Source organism: Hemiscyllium ocellatum, chromosome 10, assembly GCF_020745735.1.
Source record: "Hemiscyllium ocellatum isolate sHemOce1 chromosome 10, sHemOce1.pat.X.cur, whole genome shotgun sequence".
NCBI lineage: Eukaryota > Metazoa > Chordata > Chondrichthyes > Orectolobiformes > Hemiscylliidae > Hemiscyllium > Hemiscyllium ocellatum.
The window spans coordinates 95,653,456-95,674,058 of record NC_083410.1 but is presented as its reverse complement, the minus strand read 5'-3'; the positions used below and the strand labels follow the sequence as shown (position 1 = coordinate 95,674,058).

The window sequence follows — 20,603 nt, the reverse complement described above, 5'->3', positions numbered from 1 at the left end:
GATCCTCTCCACTTTAAGCTGGCGGTTAGTGGTGCCGATAGTAGTCATGATCTAGAGCTGCCGGTGTTGGACTGGGGTGTACAAAGTTAAAAATCACCTGATGAAGGAGCGTCGCTCCGAAAGCTAGTGTGCTTCCAATTAAACCTGTTGGACTATAACCTGGTGTTGTGTGATTTTTAACCCAATTATTAGGACACTCTTGACAGTAAGATCAATCAGGATGCAAGCAGGATTGATAACGGTGAACCAGTAGATGAGATATATTCAGGTTTCCAAAGGGTATCCCATAAGGTATGTGCAAGGCTATTTAATAAGATAACAGCCCATAGTCCATTAGCAAATACAGAGGATTGCTACCTAATAGAAGACAGAGTTGGGTTAAGGAGGCATTTACAGTATGGCAATCTATAACTAGCAGAAGACAATAGGAATCAGTGCTAGGACCATAGTTAATCACAATATATATTAATGACTTGGATAATGGATGTGAATGTACTATTGCCAAGTTTTCAGATAACACAAATGTAGGTGGAAAACCAACTACTAGGGAGGACACAAGGAGAGGGATATAGATATATTAAGTGAGTGGACTAACACTTGGCAGACAGAATATAATGTGAGAAACTATGAGCTTATGAATTTTGGCAGGAAGGATAAAGGAATTGAATATTATTTAAAATGAACAAAGACTTTAGAAATCTGTAGCACAGAGGGATTTGAGGCCCTCATGCATGGTTCACAAAGAAAAGGCTAGCATCCACATTCAGGAGGTAATAAAGAAGGCAAATGGAATAGTGACCTTTACTGCAAAGGGAACTGAACATAAAAATATAAGCCATGTTAAAACTCTACAAGGTATGTGAACAGCACAGCAGTTCAGGCAGCATCCAAGGAGCAGCGAAATCGACGTTTTGGGCAAAAGCCCTTCATCAGGAATAAAGGCAGAGAGCCTGAAGCATGGAGAGATAAGCTAGAGGAGGGTGGGGGTGGGGAGAAAGTAGCATACTGTACAAAGGGTGAGTGGGAAATGAGGAAACTGGTGAAGTCCACATTGATGCCCTGGGGTTGAAGTGTTCCGAGGCAGAAGATGAGGTGGTCTTCCTCTAGGTGTTTGGTGGTGAGGGAGCGGTGGTGAAGGAGGCCCAGGACCTCTATGTCCTCACAGAATGGGAGGGGGAGTTGTAATGTTGGGCCACAGGGTGGTGTGGTTGATTGGTGTGGGTGTCCCGGAGATGTTCCCTAAAGCGCTCTGCTAGGAGGCGCCCAGTCTCCCCAATGTAGAGGAGACCGCATCGGGAGCTACGGATACAATAAATGATATTAGTGGATGTGCAGGTAAAACTTTGATGGATGTGGAAGGCTCCTTTAGGGCCTTGGATAGAGGTGAGGGAGGAGGTGTGGACACAGGTTTTACAGTTCCTGTGGTGGCAGGGGATAGTGCCAGGATGGGAGGGTGGGTTGTAGGGGGGCGTGGACCTGACCAGGTAGTCACAGAGGGAACGGTCTTTGCTATGCCAGTTATGCCTGTCTCTTTGTTGGGCACACTTATGGGCCCCAGCTATGCCTGTCTCTTTGTTGGCCCTCATCTTCACCATGGATATCCAATCCCTCTACACCTCCATCCTCCATGACGAGGGCCTCCAAGCCCTCCATTTTTTCCTCTCCCGACGTCCCCAACAGTACCCTTCCACCGACACTCTCATTCGTTTGGCCAAACTGGTCCTCACCCTTAACAATTTCTCCTTTGAATCCTCCCACTTCCTCCAGACCAAAGGGGTAGCCATGGGCACACATATGGGCCCCAGCTATGCCTGTCTCTTTGTTGGCTACGTAGAACAGTCAATCTTCCGTAATTACACCAGCACCACTCCCCACCTCTTCCTCCACTGCATTGGTGCCACCTCATGTTCCCGCGAGGAGGTTGAGCAATTCATCAACTTCACCAACACATTCCACCCTGACCTTAAATTTACCTGGACCATCTCTAACACTTCTCTCCCCTTATTGGACCTCTCCATCTCCATTAATGATGACCGACTTGACACTGACATTTTTACAAACCCACCGACTCCCACAGCTACCTGGATTACACCTCTTCCCACGATACCTCTTGCAAAAATGCCATCCCGTATTCCCAATTCCTCCGCCTCCACCGTATCTGCTCCCAGGAGGACCAGTTCCACCATAGAACACACCAGATGGCCTCCTTCTTTAGAGACCACAATTTCCCTTCCCGTGTGGTTAAAGATGCCCTCCAACGCATTTCCTCCACATCCTGCACTTCTGCCCTCAGACCCCACCCCTCCAACCGTAACAAGGACAGAACGTCCCTGGTGCTCACCTTCCATCCTACAAACCTTCGCATAAACCAAATCATCCACCGACATTTCCTCCACCTCCAAAAAGACCCCACCACCAGGGATATATTTCCCTCCCCACCCCTTTCCGCCTTCCGCAAAGACCGTTCCCTCCGTGACTACCTAGTCAGGTCCACGCCCCTCTATAACCCACCCTCCCATCCGGGCACTTTCCCCTGCCACTGCAGGAACTGCAAAACCTGTGCCCACACCTCCTCCCTCACCTCTATCCAAAGCCCTAAAGGAGCCTTCCACATCCATCAAAGTTTTACCTGCACATCCACTAATATTATTTATTGTATCTGTTGCTCCCAATGCTGTCTCCTCCACATTGGGGAGACTGGGCGCCTCCTAGCAAAGCGCTTTAGGGAACATCTCCGGGACACCCGCACCAATCAACCACACCGCCCCGTGGCCCAACATTACAACTCCCCCTCCCATTCGGCCGAGGACATGGAGGCCCTCCCTCACCACCAGACGCCTGGAGGAAGAACGCCTCGCCTTCCGCCTCGGAACACTTCAACCCCAGGGCATCAATGTGGACTTCAACAGTTTCCTCATTTCCCCTTTCCCCACCTCATCCTAGTTCCAAACTTCCAGCTCAGCACTGTCCCCATGACTTGTCCGGACTTGTCCTACCTGCCTATCTCCTTTTCCATCTATCCACTCCACCCTCTCCTCCCTGACCTATCACCTTCATCCCCTCCCCCACTCACCCATTGTACTCTATGCTACTTTCTCCCCACCCCCACCCTCCTCTAGCTTATCTCTCCATGCTTCAGGCTCACTGCCTTTATTCCTGATGAAGGGCTTTTGCCCGAAACGTCGATTTTGCTGCACCTTGGATGCTGCCTGAACTGCTGTGCTCTTCCAGCACCACTGATCCAGAATCTGGTTTCCAGCATCTGTAGTCATTGTTTTTACCTAAGGCATGTGAACAGTTTCAGTCCTCTCATCTAAAGAAAGATGGGGTCAGTCCAGAGAAGGTTAATCATATTGATCCTGGGTATGGAGGGATTTTCTTATAATGAGAGGCAGAATATGTTGGGCCTGTACTCATTTCAGTTTAGAAGAATGAAGATTGACCTCACTGAAAAATACATCATTCTTAAAGGGCTTGGTAAAGTGGATGGTGAGAGCTTGTTTCTCCTTGTGGGAGAATCTGGAACCAGAGGGCTTAATCTTAAAGTAGGGGCTGCTCATTTAAGACAATGAGGAAGAGAAACCTCTTCTCTCAAAAGGGTTAGGGGAAAGAGAGCAAAGTAGAGATTAGGATGATGAGACCAGCCATTTCTTCATTGAATGGTGGAGCAAACTCAATGGGCTGAATGACCTATTTCTGTTCCTACATCTTATGAAGCAGTAAGACCATGACCTCCTGTGAAATGGCTTGGGATGTTTCATTATGTCAAAAGCTCTACCTAAATACAAGGTGTGTGGTATAGCCCAGCATCCATTCTCTCAGGTGATTCAGAATGGAAAATTAATTCTGGCCTTGTCAGCGATGCCCACATGTGATAAAGAGCAGAATGGAGACTTGTACAACTTCAAAGAACTTGAAAAAGTGCACAACATCTGAACAATTGTTTCAATGGCCAGCAGGAAACAAGGAAACGAGTTTGCTCTACCATTCAATGACAAAATGGCTGGTCTCATCATCCTCATTTCTGATTAAGAGCTTATGCTCAAAACGTTGATTCTCCTATTCCTCGGATGCTGCCTGACTGGCTGTGCTTTTCCAGCACCACACTCTTGAGCAGGAAACATCCGGCAACTAATGTCTGAAGTAGTTGATGATTAAACTTGCACTGGTAGGATTCCTATCACTGAACGTCTGTTCAATTGAATGTGAGAGGCTAGATGGAGTGGTGAAATCTAAAGCGGTATCAAATTAATCTTACACAATACTATGCCTACTCTTGCACACTTTTGGCAAATGCTCACTCGGCACATTGCAACACATTCATCCAAATGGCATCTAGCACAACCTGCATCAGAGTCTGTATGCAATGGACAGATGCAAACGTAGAGACGTCCAAACTAAGAGCAGAGTAGGTCATTTGGCTCTTCAAACTCATTCCACCAATCATTTGATCATGACTGATCTGTTTGTGTTTTGAATTCTACATTCCGATCTACCTTCACTAACCCATGATCCACTGCCTAACAACATTCCAACCAGGTCTGCCTTAACAATATTCAAAGATCTTGCTTCCGGCACTTTCTGGGCCAGAGAATCTGAAACACAACACTTGGAGAGATAAAAGTTCTGGTGATCGTTGTCCTAAAAAGGGAGACGATCACTACTTTTCTTTTATTTTTCGGTTTGGAACTGTGAGTTGAATTTGACAATTGAAATTTTGTTTGTTCAGCCTGTTTTATCAAAAAAAGAACAAAATACAGATGTCTGTTGTTAGGAGCTGGCCTGGAAAGATAATGGAGGTTAATTACTCTCTAAGGTCACAGTGCTATGCTCAGGAACTGACAGCTAGTTGGATGTTGAATTGGACAGTGAAGGAAAGTCAGGCCAAGCACAGAACATCGAAAAATAAAGAGAAAATAAAGAGTGAACTGGTGTGAATTGGGTTCTGAGCAGCGAGCAATTTATGTTCTGAAAGCTTCTAAGCGGTGTTGCTCTTGTTTTGCTCTCTCGCTGGTTTCATTCCTGTTACTGATTTGCCAAATGTTCTGAGAAGAGAATTAGAGTCTGTAAAAAAGTAGCTGAATAATTCTGTAAGTCTGCTTCTGTAGGTTTCCATTGACTGGTGACTTCAGAATTCAAGCAAAATATACTGTTCTATCTGCCTGTCACGCAGCCCATCATTGAATGATTTCACAAAGGTCAGGCATTCATCATTGAAACTGTTATTGAATTGGCAAATTTTAATTTTCTTTTTTAATTCATCTTAACTATGACTCTGTTTCTCTTTATTTCTCGCCCTCTTTCTTTCATTATCATAAGTACATTTTTTTTCCCCTGGCTATTGTCCCAATCATAATTTATCTTTAACATATTAACAAGACACACACGCACTAATGTGTTCCCCTACCCGGAGTACTCGCTGCATAATTCACATCATTGAATTTCTGTTTGATTTGACAAAGTCCAGTGAACTTTGCTTTTAATTGTTCCCCAGAGACAAGCAACAATGCTACAACTCGACTCCAGCAACAAAAGTTCCAACTTTGGCCTTTTTATCTGATTTAGTTTTCCTTTTTTATTGAGAACCCAACACATGCTTTGGTCAATTTCTCTCTGAAGTTAAAAACGTAGGCTCCAACTATAGTCTCATTAGTCTCATGTGTTATCTGCAAACTTGGCGATAGTAAATTTACTTCCATTATCCAAGTCATTAGTATAAATTGCGATCAATTGTGGACCTAGCACTGATTCCTAGTTATAGATTGTTATAGTGGATAGTTATAACTTCCACTAGTTATAGATTGCCATACTGAAAATGCCTCCTTATCCCAACTCTGTCTTCTATTAGATAGCAATCCTCTGTATATGCTAATGGACTATGGGCTGTTATCTTATTAAATAGCCTTGCACATACCTTATGGGATATCCTTTGGAAACCTGAATATATCTCATCTACTGGTTCACCGTTATCAATCCTGCTTGCATTCTAATTAGATCTTACTGTCGAGAATGTCCTAACAATTGGGATGATGGAATTCTTTTGTTACAGTTTACCATTTGGGACACATCCAGCAAGTCCTTGTAAACTAACATATGGATATTGTCTGTTCGTTAGTGCATGAGTTGGGGAGGGGGTGTCTTTAGATCAAAGGAGACATGGCTTATATCATAAGGCGGAACACTTTAACTCCCCCTCCCACTCCGCCAAGGACATGCAGGTCCTTGGCTTCCTCCATCACCAGACCATGGCAACACGATGCCTGGAGGAAGAGCGCTTCATCTTCAGCCTAGGAACCCTCCAACCACAAGGGATGAATGCAGATTTCTCCAGCTTCCTCATTTCCCCTCCCCCCACCTTATCTACCCCCACCTTATCTACCTCACCTTATCTACCTGACCTGCTGTGCTTTTCCAGCACCACAATGTTGATACTTCCTCTGGCAGTTCGTTCCACACACGAACCACCGTCTGCATGGAAAAGTTGCCCCTCAAATCCAATTTAAGTCTTTCTCCTCTCAGCTTAACCCTTTGCCCTCTAGTTTTGGACTTCCCTGCCACAGGTAAGAGACCTCATCTATTCACCCTCTCCATGCCCCTCATGACAACCTGCCCATCCCAGGCAATAATCTATTTTTAAAAAAAAAAGAGTTGTGGATGGTGACAATCAGAAACAAAATAGAAATTGCTCAAAGAATTCAGTAGGTCTGGCAGCATTTGAAGAGAGAAAGCAGTGTTAATATTTTGGGTCCAGTGACCTTTGAAGAAAGATCACTGGACCCGAAATGTTAATTCTGATTCATCTAGTAAACATTCTTTGAACTGCCTCCAAAACATTTACATCCTCCCTTAAGTAAGGAGGCCAAAATTGCACATTGTACTCCAAATGTAGACTCACCATTGCCCTATTTAATGGAATAGATTTAACATTCAATTCCTCTTGTAATAAAAGGATAGCATTCCATTAGCTTTCTTAATTACTTGCAGTACTTGCAAACTAATTCTTACTGGCTTCCGCACTAGAACACCTAGATCTTTTCTCAGCACATAGCTGTATTAATTCTGTTTCAGTAAACATTTGTTTTATTCTTCCTACTGAATTGCCACATTAAATGCCATCTGTTAGATGTTTATCCATTCAAATTATCTATGTCTGTTTGCAACGTCTTTATGTCTTCTTCACAACATACTTTCCTACCTGTCCTTCTGTCTTCTGTGAACATATCTTAGATCCTTTCATCTGAGACACTGATACTAAAGTTGAAGCCCCAGCACAGAACCCTGCAGGACTCCATTCTTCACATCCAGCCAATCAGAAAAATACACATTTATGCATACCTTGTTTTCTGCTAGCCAACCAATCTTCTAGCCAAGTTAATATCTTACCCCCTTTATCGAGAGCTCCTATACTGCGCAATAATGTTTTGAGAGCCAGTTTCTCAAATGCTTTCTGGAAATCCAAGTACAGTACATCTACAGGATTCCCTTTATCCATAGGGGACATTACTCCTCCACAGACCCCAAAGGGTTAGTAAAACATGATTTCTCTTTTCCAACACAACATTAACACTTTCAGATTAGCTTGAGTTTTCAAAATGCCCAGCTGTAACTATCTTAATGGCCTTCCATGTGAAAGGTATAAAGATAACTGGCCTTTAGTTTTCAGTCTTCTGCCACTTTCTTTCATGGGTGAGTGAGTCATATTTACTGTTTTCCAAACTGATGGAATATTTCTAGTAAGTGGTGAATTTTGGAAAATTAACACCAATGCATCCACAATCTTATAATTACTGCCTCTTTTAAGACCAGGACCTGGGGATCATAGCTCCACCCATTTGCTCAGCACCACTTCCCTAGTGATTTCTCTATAATTTCACTAAATTATTCTTTCGCTTCCACTTCAGTGGGATGACTTTTGTATGGTTTGTATTGAAGTTTATTTCATCCTTCATTTTCATATTATCTGCTATTAACTCCACATTCTCACCCTCTGGAGGATCAACACTCTCTTTTCCATTTTAAATACCTATCTATTTTTACATTTCTAGCTAGCTTCCTTAGATGCCTGAGAGTCTAACAACTAAACACCCAAACAACTTACACAACAGATTGGAGTTTAGTGGAAAACATTCTCTCTAAAAACAAAAACAGATACACAGTCTTCGAAACTCACTTCCCTAGGGAAAGTTCAATATAGGGCCATTGATTATTTTTAAGACAGAGTTAGGTTAATCCTTTAATAACAAGGGTATCAAAGGATATTGGAGGAAGGTAGGAAAGTGAGGGCCACAATCAGATCAGCCATGGTTTTGTTAAATAGTGGAGAGGCCAAACCCCTGCTCCTAATTCACATGTTTATACATGTGTAGTTCTAACGCAGTGTTTCCAACTGGGGATCAGGACCTCACAGACAATAGATTAGATGCTAACAGCTCCAAGGCTCACCCACTCTCCCCATCCCCCAAAATCAGGAGCTATAGCCCAACAGCTCACCCAAGACACTCAAAGCCTGAGACACTTAAATAACATCACATTGAGATCACGTTTGGAAAACACTGCTCCAAAAGAATTAAACAGAAAATAGAATTTCAACTGGTGTATGAAACAAAGAGGCCTACCTGAGTTTGCTCTCTAATTCAGTATTCCTCTGTCGGAGTTCCTTGTTCTCATTCTGTAAAACCTGCAGAGTTACTTCAGTTTCAGTCTTTGAAGAAAGCAGTGTTCTTGTCTTCTCCTCGGATTCCACGATTCGCTCTCTCAAGCAACCAATGAGCGACTGCTGCCTCGTGTTGTCCATCTTGTAGCTTTCAACTTCTGCCTTTAGCTCCTGGATATAACCCTCTTGAGATGTGAGCTTCAGGCAAGTGTCTGTGAGCTATGAATGGAATAGGTCAGCACAGAATGCAATGATACTTCTAAAGACAATGTCATGTAAAAATTGGCATCTTATTTCAGCCAAGAGAAGAAATCTAAAATAAGCGAATTTTCTACAATCTACATTTGTAAAATCATGTACATTGAAATCATGGAACACAGGAGCAGAAGGTGGCCTTTGGCCCTTTGAACCTGTTGCCCCATTCCACAAGCTCCTGGTTGATCTGACTGTGCTCTCGGGTCTACTTTCTAACCCCCAATAGCCCATGACTCCCTGTTTAACAAAAAACAATCTAACTCAACCTGAAATAAAATTAAAGACCCAGCTCCACTACCAACTCAAGGAAGAGAATTCCACACTTCCATCAACTTCTGACAGAATGAATTTCTCCTCATCTCTGCATCTTCCAAAGTATCCACCCTACAAAGTTGTCACAAGTCCTTATATTTTGCAGTAGGATCACCTCTTCCACTCAATGGTACAGGCCTAACCTGTTCAAACTGTTGTTATAAGGTTTGCTCCTCCCCCCAGAAGTGAGCAAATATTTTTCTGTGGCAGTCATGGAGTTTTTACAGCACAGAAAGTGTGTCTGCGTCAGTCATCAAACATCCATTTTATTCTAGAACCATTTTTCATAATTTGTCCATATTGTATCCTGTGACATTTGAATCCTTCATCTAAATAGCTCTAGAATGTTTCTATGAGTGCTACTTTTTCCACATTTTTAGGCAGGAAACTCCAAATACCTTCCTGATTATTGCACTGCCATGGTTTTACAACCTCAGGACTTCCAAACGTTTCTTACAGTCAATTAAGTATTCTTGTAAAAAATAGTCTAGTCACTTTTGTAATGTCAGAAATGTGGCTACTGACTTGTATGCAACAAGTTCCCACATATGACAAGGACTAGCTTACATTAGGGGCAGCACAGTGGCTCAGTGGTTGGTGCTGCTGCCTCACAGCGCCAGGTACCCAGATTTGATTCCACCCTCAGGCAACTGTCTGTGTGGAGTTTGCACATTTTCCCCCTTTCTGTGTGGGTTTCCGCTGGGTGCTCCAATTTCTTCCCACAGTCCAAAGATGTGCAGGTTAGATGGAATGACCATGCTAAATTGCTCATAGAGTCCAGGGATGTGTAGGCCAGATGGATTAGCTATGGGTTCCAGGAATAAGGTAGAGGAGGGGGAGTTTGGTTTTTGGAGGGGCAATGAGACTCAATGTGCTAAATGGTCTGATTCCACACTGTATGGACTCTATGATTCCATATGCTTTAATAATCCTGGCTAAGTGATAAGCATTGACCAGGAACCCAGAAATAACTCCTGTGCTTTGAGCAAGTGCCTTGGGATCTTTCACATCTACCTGACAGGGAAGGTGGAATCACAACTTGAATCTCATCCAAAGGAAATCACAAGAAAGAATCTCAAAACAGTTGATCTTGAGCTGTTCACCCAACTATTGACTGATATTAGTGTGACAGAATTATGGTGGATTTACTTGCACTTTTTTTTTAAAGCTTTTCCAACCAAAGAAATATGCAAGTTGCACTGAACAATGGTTATCCCTCAACTCATCCCACTGTTCTTGTTTTGTACAAAGTAGCTTCCACATTTCTGAAATTATACAAGGCGGAGAAAGTGAGCACTGCAGATGCTGGAGATTCAGAATCAAACAGTGTGGTGCTGGAAAAGCACAGCCGGTCAGGCAGCATCCAAGGAGCAGGAGATTCGACATTTCGAGCATAAGCTCTTCATCAAGATTGTGGAGGGACAAGGGGGCTGAGAGATAAATTGGGGGGGGGGGGTGTCGGGCTGGAGGAAAGGTAGGTGGGAAGGCGATAGATGGACGCAGGTGGGAGGTAATTGTGATAGGAGCGGATAGGTGGGAAGGAAGATGGGCAGATAAGACAGGTCATGAGGGCAGTGCTGAGTGGGAGGGTTGGATCTAGGATGAGGTGGGGAGGAGGGGAGATTTGGAAATTGGTGAAGCCGATGTTGATGTTGTGCGGTTAAAGGGTCCTTAGGTGGACGATGAGGCGTTTTCCTCCAGTTGGGGGGTGGCTTTGATTTGGAAGTGGAGGCGGCCCAGGACCTGCATGCCCTTGTGGAAGTGGGCAGAGGAGTTGAAGTGGTTGGCCACAGGGCAGTGGGGTTGTTTGATGTTCCCAGAACCACTCTGTAAGTTGGCGTCCTGTCACCCCAATGTAGAGGAGACAATATCGAGAGCAACAGATGCAGTAGATGAGGTGGATGGAGAAGCAGGAAATACTCTGCCGGATTTGAAGTGATCCTTTCTGGCCTTGGACAATGATGAGGGGGGAGGTCTGGGTGCAGGTTTTGCACTTTGTGCAGTGGCAGGGGAAGGTACCAGGGTGTAGAGGATTGGTTATTGGGGGGCATGGATCTAACGAGGGAATTGCGGAGGGTATGGTCTCTGTGGAATGCAGATAGGGGTGGGGAGGGAAATACATTTTTGGTAGTGGCACCTGACTGTAGGTGGCGAAAATGACAGAGGATAATGAGCTGTAACTGGAGATTAATGGGGTGGAAGGGAGGACCAGTGCAGTTGGAGGAGTTGAGTTCAAGGGCTTCAAATGGTGGAGATGTGATGAAGGGCATTGTTGATCAACTGGAAGGGGAAATTGCAGTCCTTGAAATAGGAGCCATCAGGATGTTCTGGAGTGGAATTGCTCCTTCTGGGATTTGATACGGGGGAGGCGGAGGAATTGGGAGTAAGAGATCCTGTTTTTACAGGAGGGGCGGATGGGAGGAGGGGTATTCAAGGATGGCTGTAGGAGTCATTGGGTTTGAAATATATATCATGTTGAGTCAGTCACCAGAAACAGAGATGGAAAGGTCCAGGAAGGGAAGGGAGATGTTCCGTGTGATCGTGAGGTCAGGGTGCAAGGTGTTGGTGAAGTTGATGAACTGTTCAACATCCTCGTGGGAGCATGAGATAGCGTTGATACAGTCATCAATGTAGCAGAGTAAAAGGTGAGGGATGGTGCTCGTGTAACTCCGTAGGATACTTCAAACAGTGTCTCTTCCAAAGAGGCAGGCATAGCTGGGGGCCATGCGGGTGCCCATGGCTACCCAGCTTGTCTGTAGGAAGTGGGAGGATTCGAAGGAGACATTGTTGAGGGTGAGGACGAATTCCACCAATCAAATGAGTGTGTCTGTGGAGGAGTCTGGTTGGATAGACAGGAGAAGAAGAAATGGAGGGCTTGTAGGGATTTGTCATGGCGGATGGGCATGTATAGGGATTGGATATCTATGGTGAAGATGAGGTGATGTGGATTGGGAATTAAAAGTCATGGAGGAGATGGTGGGTGGTGTCTCGAACATATGCAGGGAGTTCATGGGGCAAGGGGGACAGGACGGAATCAGGTTATGAGGAGATGAGTTCAATAGGGCAGGAGCAGGTGGTGACAACTGACCGGGGCAGTCAGGTTGTGTGGGTTTTGGGTAAGAGGTGGAACTGGGCAGTGCAGGTTTGGGGAACTATGAGGTTGGAGGCTATGGATGGGAGATCCCCTGAGGTGATGAGGTTGTGAATGGTTTGGGAGATGATGGAATGGTGAGGAGAGGTGGGGTCATGGTCAAGGGGTGGTAGGCGGGGGTGTTGGTGAGCAAAAAACACTGCGAAAGATTTAATTGACTTTGAGGCAATGAGAGATGCCCTGACTTTGTCAAGGTCATATGAAAGCAAGTTAATTCTTCACTTGAGGTTGCTTTAGTCAGACTGAACTTGAATGGAGTGGGTGTTGATTAGCTTAGTTGGCTGGATGGCTGGTTTGCAACACAAAATAACACGAATAGAATGGGTTCAATTCCTGCACTGGCTGAGGTTACCATACAGGACTCTGCTTTTTAACCTCTTCGCTCACTTTATGGTGACCTTCAGGTTAAACCACCACCAGTCATCTCTCTCTCTAACGGGAGAGTAGCCCTGGGATCTGGTAGGACTATGTTTACTTTACCTTGATCACAACAATCAAGTCTGATGAGCACGACAGAAGAGAAATATCAATGCTAAAAATGCTGTCGAAATATTTGATGAGGCTGATCCCTGATATTGGAGGGATTAGGGTTATGAGAAAACATTCCAATCTTGACACTCCTCAGCCCTGAATGGGAATGCAAGGAGGGCGGCGCTAGGGATACTGCCATCAAGTTAAGTGGAAGTGAAATGGCTGAACAATGACTGCAGGGCAAGGAAAATACAGATATACACTGGTATCAAGGATCGACCCGAGCTGTTGGGAGGAACACCTCTGCAAAGAAGGACCTGATCAACTCCAAACAATGGGTGCAGTTGTTGAGAGTATGTTTGTTGAGCTGGAAGGTTGGTTTGCAGACATTTTGTCTCCTTTCCAGGTGACATCCTCTGTGCTTTGAAGCATCCTCAAGCTGCTGTACTGTGTCAGTTGGAATTTATTTGGTTTCATTCCTGCTGCTTCCAGTTGATCGTTGAAGTGCTCGGTATATTGGGTCTAGGTCAATGTGTTTATTGACGGAGTCCATGGACATGCCAAGCTTCTAGGAATTCTCTGGCTGTCTTCAGTTTGGCTTGTCTTATTATTGTTGTGTTGTCCCAGTCGAATTTGTGTTCCTTGTTGTCTGTGGGTGTAGATACTAGGGGCAGCTAGTCATGGCGTTTAGTGGCTGGTTGATGTTCATGAATGCGGATTACTAGTTGTCTGCCTGTTTGTTCTATAGAGCTTGTTGTGCAGTCTGTGCATGGAATCTTGTACACCACGTTTGTCCTGCACACAGGTGTTGGGTCTTTTGTTCTGGTGAGTTGTTGTCTGAGCGTGGGTGTTGGTTTATGTGCTGTCATAAATCTGAGTGGTCAGAGGAGTCTGACTGTCAGTTCCAAGACATTTATTAGATAAGGTAGACTGGTTAGTATGTTGGGTCGTGGTATGTCTGTGTCGCATTGTTTGTCTGCCAGGCTTCTGCGGATGAAGTTGAGGGATATCCATTCTTGATGAAGACTCTGTAGAAGTGTTCTTCTTCTCTTCATAGGTCCAGAGTGCTGCAGTGTGCAGCTCTTTTGAACAGGATCCTGGTGCAGCTTCTCTTGTGCATGTTTGGGTGGTTGCTGTTGGAATTCAGGATCTGGTCCATGTGTGTGGCTTTCCTGTACACTTTTGAGGTGCATTCCCCGTTATGTGTTCTTTCTACCATCACATCCAGAAAAGGGAGTGGATTGTTGGTTTCCTCCTCATCAATCTGATCCCGGTGAGCATGGTGTTAAAAATCCAGTTTGTGTTCTCGATTCCTGTTCTCTTAATAATTACAAAAGTGCCATCCACATTTCAGATCCAGAGTTTGGGTTGAATTTGTGGGAGGCCAATTTTCCCAGTGTTTGCACCACTGCTTCTGATATGATCCCGGAGATAGGTGAGCCCATAGATGTCCCATTGCTTTGTTCATATTTATGGCTTTGAATATGAAGTGTTTACTTCGATTGACAAAACCTTAGTCAGAGAGACGATGGCCAACCTCCTGGACAAACAGAACAGACGGCACGACGGGGAACCAATCAACAATGGCTGCATACTCAAGCTACTAGACCCGTGCTTGATGACACACTTCCCATTCAACAACTATATATATGAACAGATCAATGGGATATCTATGGGCTTGGCTATCTCCGGGCTCATAGGAGAAGCAGTAATGCAAAGACTGAAACAAACAATCCTCCCACAAATCCAACCCAAACTCTGGATCAGATACGTTGATGACATTTATGTAATTATTAAGTGAACAGGAATCAAGAACACACACAGGATTTTTACATACATTCATGTCGAACTCTGAGCTCAAAAACTGCATGAATTTATGTAAAACTCTGCTATCTCACTTTTTAAATTAGAATCAATCTAAACATCAGGTCATAGACAGAGAACACAGGGGGCTAACACCTTCAACATATTGTCTAGCTATCACCATTGTTAACAGCTAACCCGAGAATGCAACTTTAAAAAAAAGGGTTTTGTGATTTACACATGAAAGAAGTGAAACTATCATTGCATTCTAACAGATGAAAGGCCCTACAGACAATCAATTTTTCAATGTATAATTTCAGTTACATCACACTGCAAATTTTTGCTATAAATTCTGTGTTACGATCGAGCCCTCCACAATCACCTGATGAAGGAGTGTCGCTCCGAAAGCTAGTGTGCTTCCAATTAAACCTGTTGGACTATAACCTGGTGTTGTGTGATTTTTAACTTTGTACACCCCAGTCCAACACCGGCATCTCCAAATCATGGATTTTTAACACCACGCTCACAGGGATCAGATTGACGGGGAGGAAACCAACAATTCATTCCCATTCCAGGATGTGATGGTAGAAAGAACACAGAACAGGGAGTGCACCACAAAAGTGTACAGAAAAGCCACACACATGGACCAGATCCTGAGCTACAACAGCGACCACCCAAACACACACAAGAGAAGCTGCACCAGGACCCTGTTCAAAAGGGCTGCAACACACTGCAGCACTCCCAACCTATGAAGAGAAGAAGAGTACCTCTACAAAGTCTTCACCAAGAATGGATATCCCCGCAACTTCATTGCAGATGCCTGGCAGACAAACAATGCGACGAGGCCATACCACGACCCAACACACTAACCAGTCTACCTTATCTAATAAATGTCTCAGAACTGACAGCCAGACTCCTCTGACCACTCAGATTTATGACAGCACATAAACCGACAGCCATACTTAGACAACAGCTCACCAGAACAAAAGACCCTACACCCATTGTGTGCAGGACAAACGTGGTGTACAAGATTCAATGCAGAGACAGCTCAAAACACTATATAGAACAAACAGGCAGACAACTTGAGATCTGCACTCATGAAAATCAACTAGCCACTGAACGCCACAACCTAGTAGCTATACACGCAGACGCCAAGGACCACAAATTCGACTGGGACAGCATAGCCATAATAGGACAAGCCAAACAGAGGACAGCCGGAGAATTCCTAGAAGCCTGGTACTCATCCACGGACTCCGTTAACAAACACATTGACCTCGACCCAATATACCAACCACTCCATTGAACAAACGGAACAGGCAACCAGAAGCAGTGCGAGCGAAACCAAATAAATTCCAACTGACCCAGTACAGCAGCGCTTCACAGGAGGCTCCTCAGCACTGAGGATGACACCTAGAAACGTCTCCAATCCAAATTCCCAGCTTGGCGTACGTACTTACAACAACTGCAACTGGTACCCAAACTCCAAATACTTACACAAACCTCCAACAACGGGTTCAGGAAAGGACAGTGCAGGAAAATACCCAAAGGATTGTACAAAAGCCAGACCCTGTGGTTGGTAATTAAAGGCTTCTGTTAAATCTGTGTTGGGTGGATCAACAGCCTCCTTAACACAGGTTGAAAATCCACTCAAAGATCCACTTTGGTGGGTGGCACGGTGGTACAGTGGTTAGCACTGCTGCCTCACAGCACCAGAGACCCGGGTTCAATTCCCGACTCAGGCGACTGACTGTGTGGAGTTTGCACATTCTCCCCGTGTCTGCGTGGGTTTCCTCCCACAGTCCAAAGATGTGCAGGTCAGGTGAATTGGCCATGCTAAATTGCCCGTAGTGTTAGGTAAAGGGGTAAATGTAGGGGAATGTGTGGGTTGCGCTTCGGCGGGTCGGTGTGGACTTGTTGGGCCAAAGGGCCTGTTTCCACACTGTAAGTAATCTAATCTAATATCTGAATAAAAGAAAATTCTGAAATAGCTATCAGGCAATTCGTCTTCACTTATCCGCCACTTCCTCGGTATTTCAGATTACCTCAGTCTGACTGCCTTTATATTTGACCTGCAGTGCAGCCAGTTCACTGCGAGCTGTTTCAGAAGCTACCCGATAATGATTCAGTTGGTCACGTAAAACTGGATTTTCCACCATTGGGTCAAAGATTCCCTGGAGGATCAATAAAAACACAATGGGTAAACTTTCCTTGTTGCATATCATACACACAGGCGGATGAACGTTCGGTTTCACTGACAAATTCAACTCCTGCTTCGAGATAGATTTGGTTCTAGAATTTCCAAACCTCGCAATGCTCTGCTTCGCAGCTGTTCCAAAGTTAACATCAAACTGTGTCTCATCAGTTATCTCCAGGACTCTGCTGTGAGGCAGAGAATGTGGCACTCCCTCAACAGCCTCTGTTCCTTGGTGTGCAATGAGAATGTTGGAGAAATGCAAGTGCACTTATTGTATTGGTTAGCTTGCCATAGCCATGAGATCTCTACCTCTGCTGTAAGTACCTTTGTATGCAGTTTGAGGCTGCCAATAAACCATGAATAGTGTCAAAAATTAAACAGCTGAAAATATGTGGGCTTTCAGAGGTATAAGGCAACTAGCTATTGGAAGTGAACAATAATCAGCAGTGCATGCAAATATGAATTTATGGGTGAGTCAAAATACTGTGAATTTTCCTTTCCCTGCTGCTGTGGAAATGAAAATGAGACAGAATTAGAAGTTCCACTGTACTTCTCAGTGAAGAACAACCATCACTACATACAACAACAGCATTTCATCATTGCTAAAATCAGAAGGAATTGAGAGAGATAATTTAACCCAGCCCCTGAGATCTGGATTTTTGATCTTTAAAATTTGGTTTTCCCAGTCTGTGAGAGACACAGAGACCATTTGTTCAGTTAGATGGAACTCTGCACTCTAAAATCGGTGTAATTCCACAGAAATCAACTGCCAAAAAAAGGCAAACTTTTTTCAATAGTGTAAGTTGAGTTGAAGATCAGTTTTCAAAGAACCTCACAATTGTTACCCTAACAATTACCATTTTCAACATCGGCAGTCAAATGAGTTTTTAGATGTCCCTACAATATTCCACTGTTGTTTAGATAATCAAATATTAATTTGGTTCCTTTTGAAGGGGTTAATAGCTCAACTGAGTTATTGGGAAAACCAAATTGCTAATATCACCATTTGCAACTTTCAACCAAATCACATACCTTCTGAGTTTCCAATCTGCTCCGACACCTGGAACTATAGGAAGAGAAAAAGCACAAGGAATTGTTGGTACAGAGCCAAAATATTAGAATAATGCCAACATTACAGATGTAGTACAATACCATGATTTTAAAAAAATGAACAAGTATATTAGTCAGAGAAGTTAAGTGTTATAGACCCGACTAGATCACCTCAAAACATTTTAAGAAGGAAGCCTTAACCCTAACTTTTTCTTTTGTTAAAGGCTAATGTAAAGTGACTGTTCCTGATGCAATGCGACCGGTCAAACGACTTGACGTTAGCAAAGCACAATTTATTTAAACACTATAGTTTAAATACAACCAAAGAAAGAGGAATTTTAGTATCTCCATTGGAAAACTTAACAGAATAATAGATGCTGTAACTCTTACTAATCAATTGTTTCAATATAGCAACATTCCATAAACATACCCTTTGGTATATTCAGACACATATTCTCACATACAGTTCTCCAATCCAGGCGGAAATAAAAACATCAAGAGAAAATTCAGGGAGAGTAATTGCCAGGAGATATTCACTGAAGGTTCCAACTCTGTTGAGACTCCAGAAGCTCCTGTTGCTACCCAAATATCATAATGTGTGAGAGCTAGCCACACCTCTTCAGGGTTAGTTTTAAAAAAAGCTCAACCCTCCCAAGCTGTTCACTCAGCTCATCACCCTTTGTTCGAATTTCTCTCTTAAAACAAACCAGGACAAAATAAAGTTACATCAGAAATCTTGAAGATACTAACAAAAACTGAAGCAGAGCACACAGGCTTTGTTATGGCCCAGGGACTAAACGAGGGGAAAGAAACCAGTTGCATAAAATCAAAGTTAATAGACCATTCTGACAGTTCCTCTCTTTGGCCCTTGGACCCTTAAAAAAACAAAGTTTGTTTTTACTCCTGTCATTCTCAGGGTTTATGCAGCTGGCATCTCCTGCAGGCACAGCCATATCCCTCATGATTTAAAGTTCCATTTTGTAACCCAATATCTACATCTATACTATGCTGCCTCAAATGTGTACAAAATGAACCCCTCCTCTCCAAAGGATTAGATGCCAGAGTGAGCCTTTGCAACTTTGTACATACTTCCTCTCTAACATTTTGGAAAAGGACAAAGATGCACAGGCTGGATTGATTGGCCGAGCTAAATTGCCCATTGGGTCCAAGGGTGTGTAGGTTAGGTCGGCTAACCATGGGAAAAGCAGGGTTACAGGGATAGGTTAGGAGGTGGGTCTGGGTGGGATGTTCTTCGATAGGCCAAAAAGCCTGCTTTCACACTGTAGGGATTTTATGATTCAAGAGCACTGTGGTGGGACAATGACCTTTGTAAAATCAAGAAACAGGTCATTTCTGGAAGGCTCACCAACACACTCTCCAAAGAATTTAAGGATGAGCAATAAAGTGTCAGCCCTAAGCACATCCCAAGAATGAGGGCTTTCTTGTTATTTTAAATGCCAGGCTCTGTAATCCACCACTTGGTAAATAAGTGTGTATACAGTAGACAATCCTTAAAGGTGAGCAAAATCTTGTGTTTGTCTTCTTTTTGACCAACTGTAATATGTTAACTAGGTGGACTCTTGCTGCTGGCAACGAGTGCTGGTTTGTGATCCTTCCATCTTTGTGTCACTTGAATGCAGAGAAAATTTGACCTTTACCTCCTTCCCTGTCCAGGGGGTGAGTGACTGGCCAATGAAGCTACAATCTCCCCCACAGATGCAAGCGCTGTTAATTAATTCTTGTAGTGCATTCAGTTGTTTCGATTTCTCAAGTGTAAATGCCAAAAAATATGATCCAGAACATGGTAATGTATCACATATTCTCTCGTATCATGAAGGAGAGTAGATTCAACGATCAATTCAGGAAGTCAACTGGCATGCCACTCCCCTCTATATCCTAAAGGCTCAAGCACATGACAATCCTGTGAAATCAAGCATTCCCCACCTAATCTTGACACAATGTTCAAAACCAAAACTGGAGCGATTTCCAACATTGGAATACTACATGCAATTCTGGTCTCCTTCCTATTGGAAGGACATTGCGAAACTTGAAAGGGTTCAGAAAAGATTTTTAAGGATGAGGGCTTGAGCTATGGGGAGAGGTTGAACAGAGTGGGGCTATTTTCCCTGGAGTGTTGGAAGCTGAGGAGTGACCTGATAGAGATTTATAATTGGGGTGGCACGGTGGCTCACTGGTTAGCACTGCTGCCTCACGGCAGCAGGGTCCCATGTTCGATTCCAGCATTGGGCAACTGTCTGTGTGGGGTTTGCACATTCTCCCTGTGTCTGTGTGGGTTTCCTCTGGGTGCTTCGGTTTCCTCCCACAGCCTAAAGATGTGTAGGTTAGGTGAATTGGTCATGCTAAATTGTCCATAGTGTTAGGTGCATTAGTCAGAGGGAAGTGGGACTGGTTGGGTTGAAAGGCCTGTTTCCACACTGTAGGGAATCTAATTTAATTAAAATCCTGAGGGGCATGGAAATGGTAAATAGGCAAATCTTTTCCCAAGAGTAGGGAAGTCCAGAATTAGATTTAAGGTGAGAGGGGAAAGATTTAAGAGGGATCTAAGGAACAACTTTTTCACAGAGAGGCTGGTGTGTGTCTGGAATGAGTTGCTGGAGGAAGTGATGGAGGCTGGTACAACTATAACATTTAAAAGGTATCTGGATAGGAATCTTAATAGGAAGGGTTGAGAGGGATATGGGCCAAATGCTGGC

General features: G+C 43.9%; 1 protein-coding gene across 1 annotated transcript in view; it reads right to left on the bottom strand.

Annotated features, from left to right (window-relative positions):
- ccdc170 (coiled-coil domain containing 170) overlaps window positions 1-20,603 on the bottom strand; it is a 93,811-nt gene that overhangs the window by 60,767 nt on the left and 12,441 nt on the right. The window contains exons 2-4 of the mRNA XM_060831154.1: window positions 17,872-17,905; window positions 16,688-16,816; window positions 8,616-8,872 (exon numbers count right to left, since the gene is read on the bottom strand). Of these exons, the coding sequence (XP_060687137.1) occupies window positions 8,616-8,872; window positions 16,688-16,816; window positions 17,872-17,905 (420 nt within the window). The remainder of the gene's footprint in view (window positions 1-8,615; window positions 8,873-16,687; window positions 16,817-17,871; window positions 17,906-20,603) is intronic.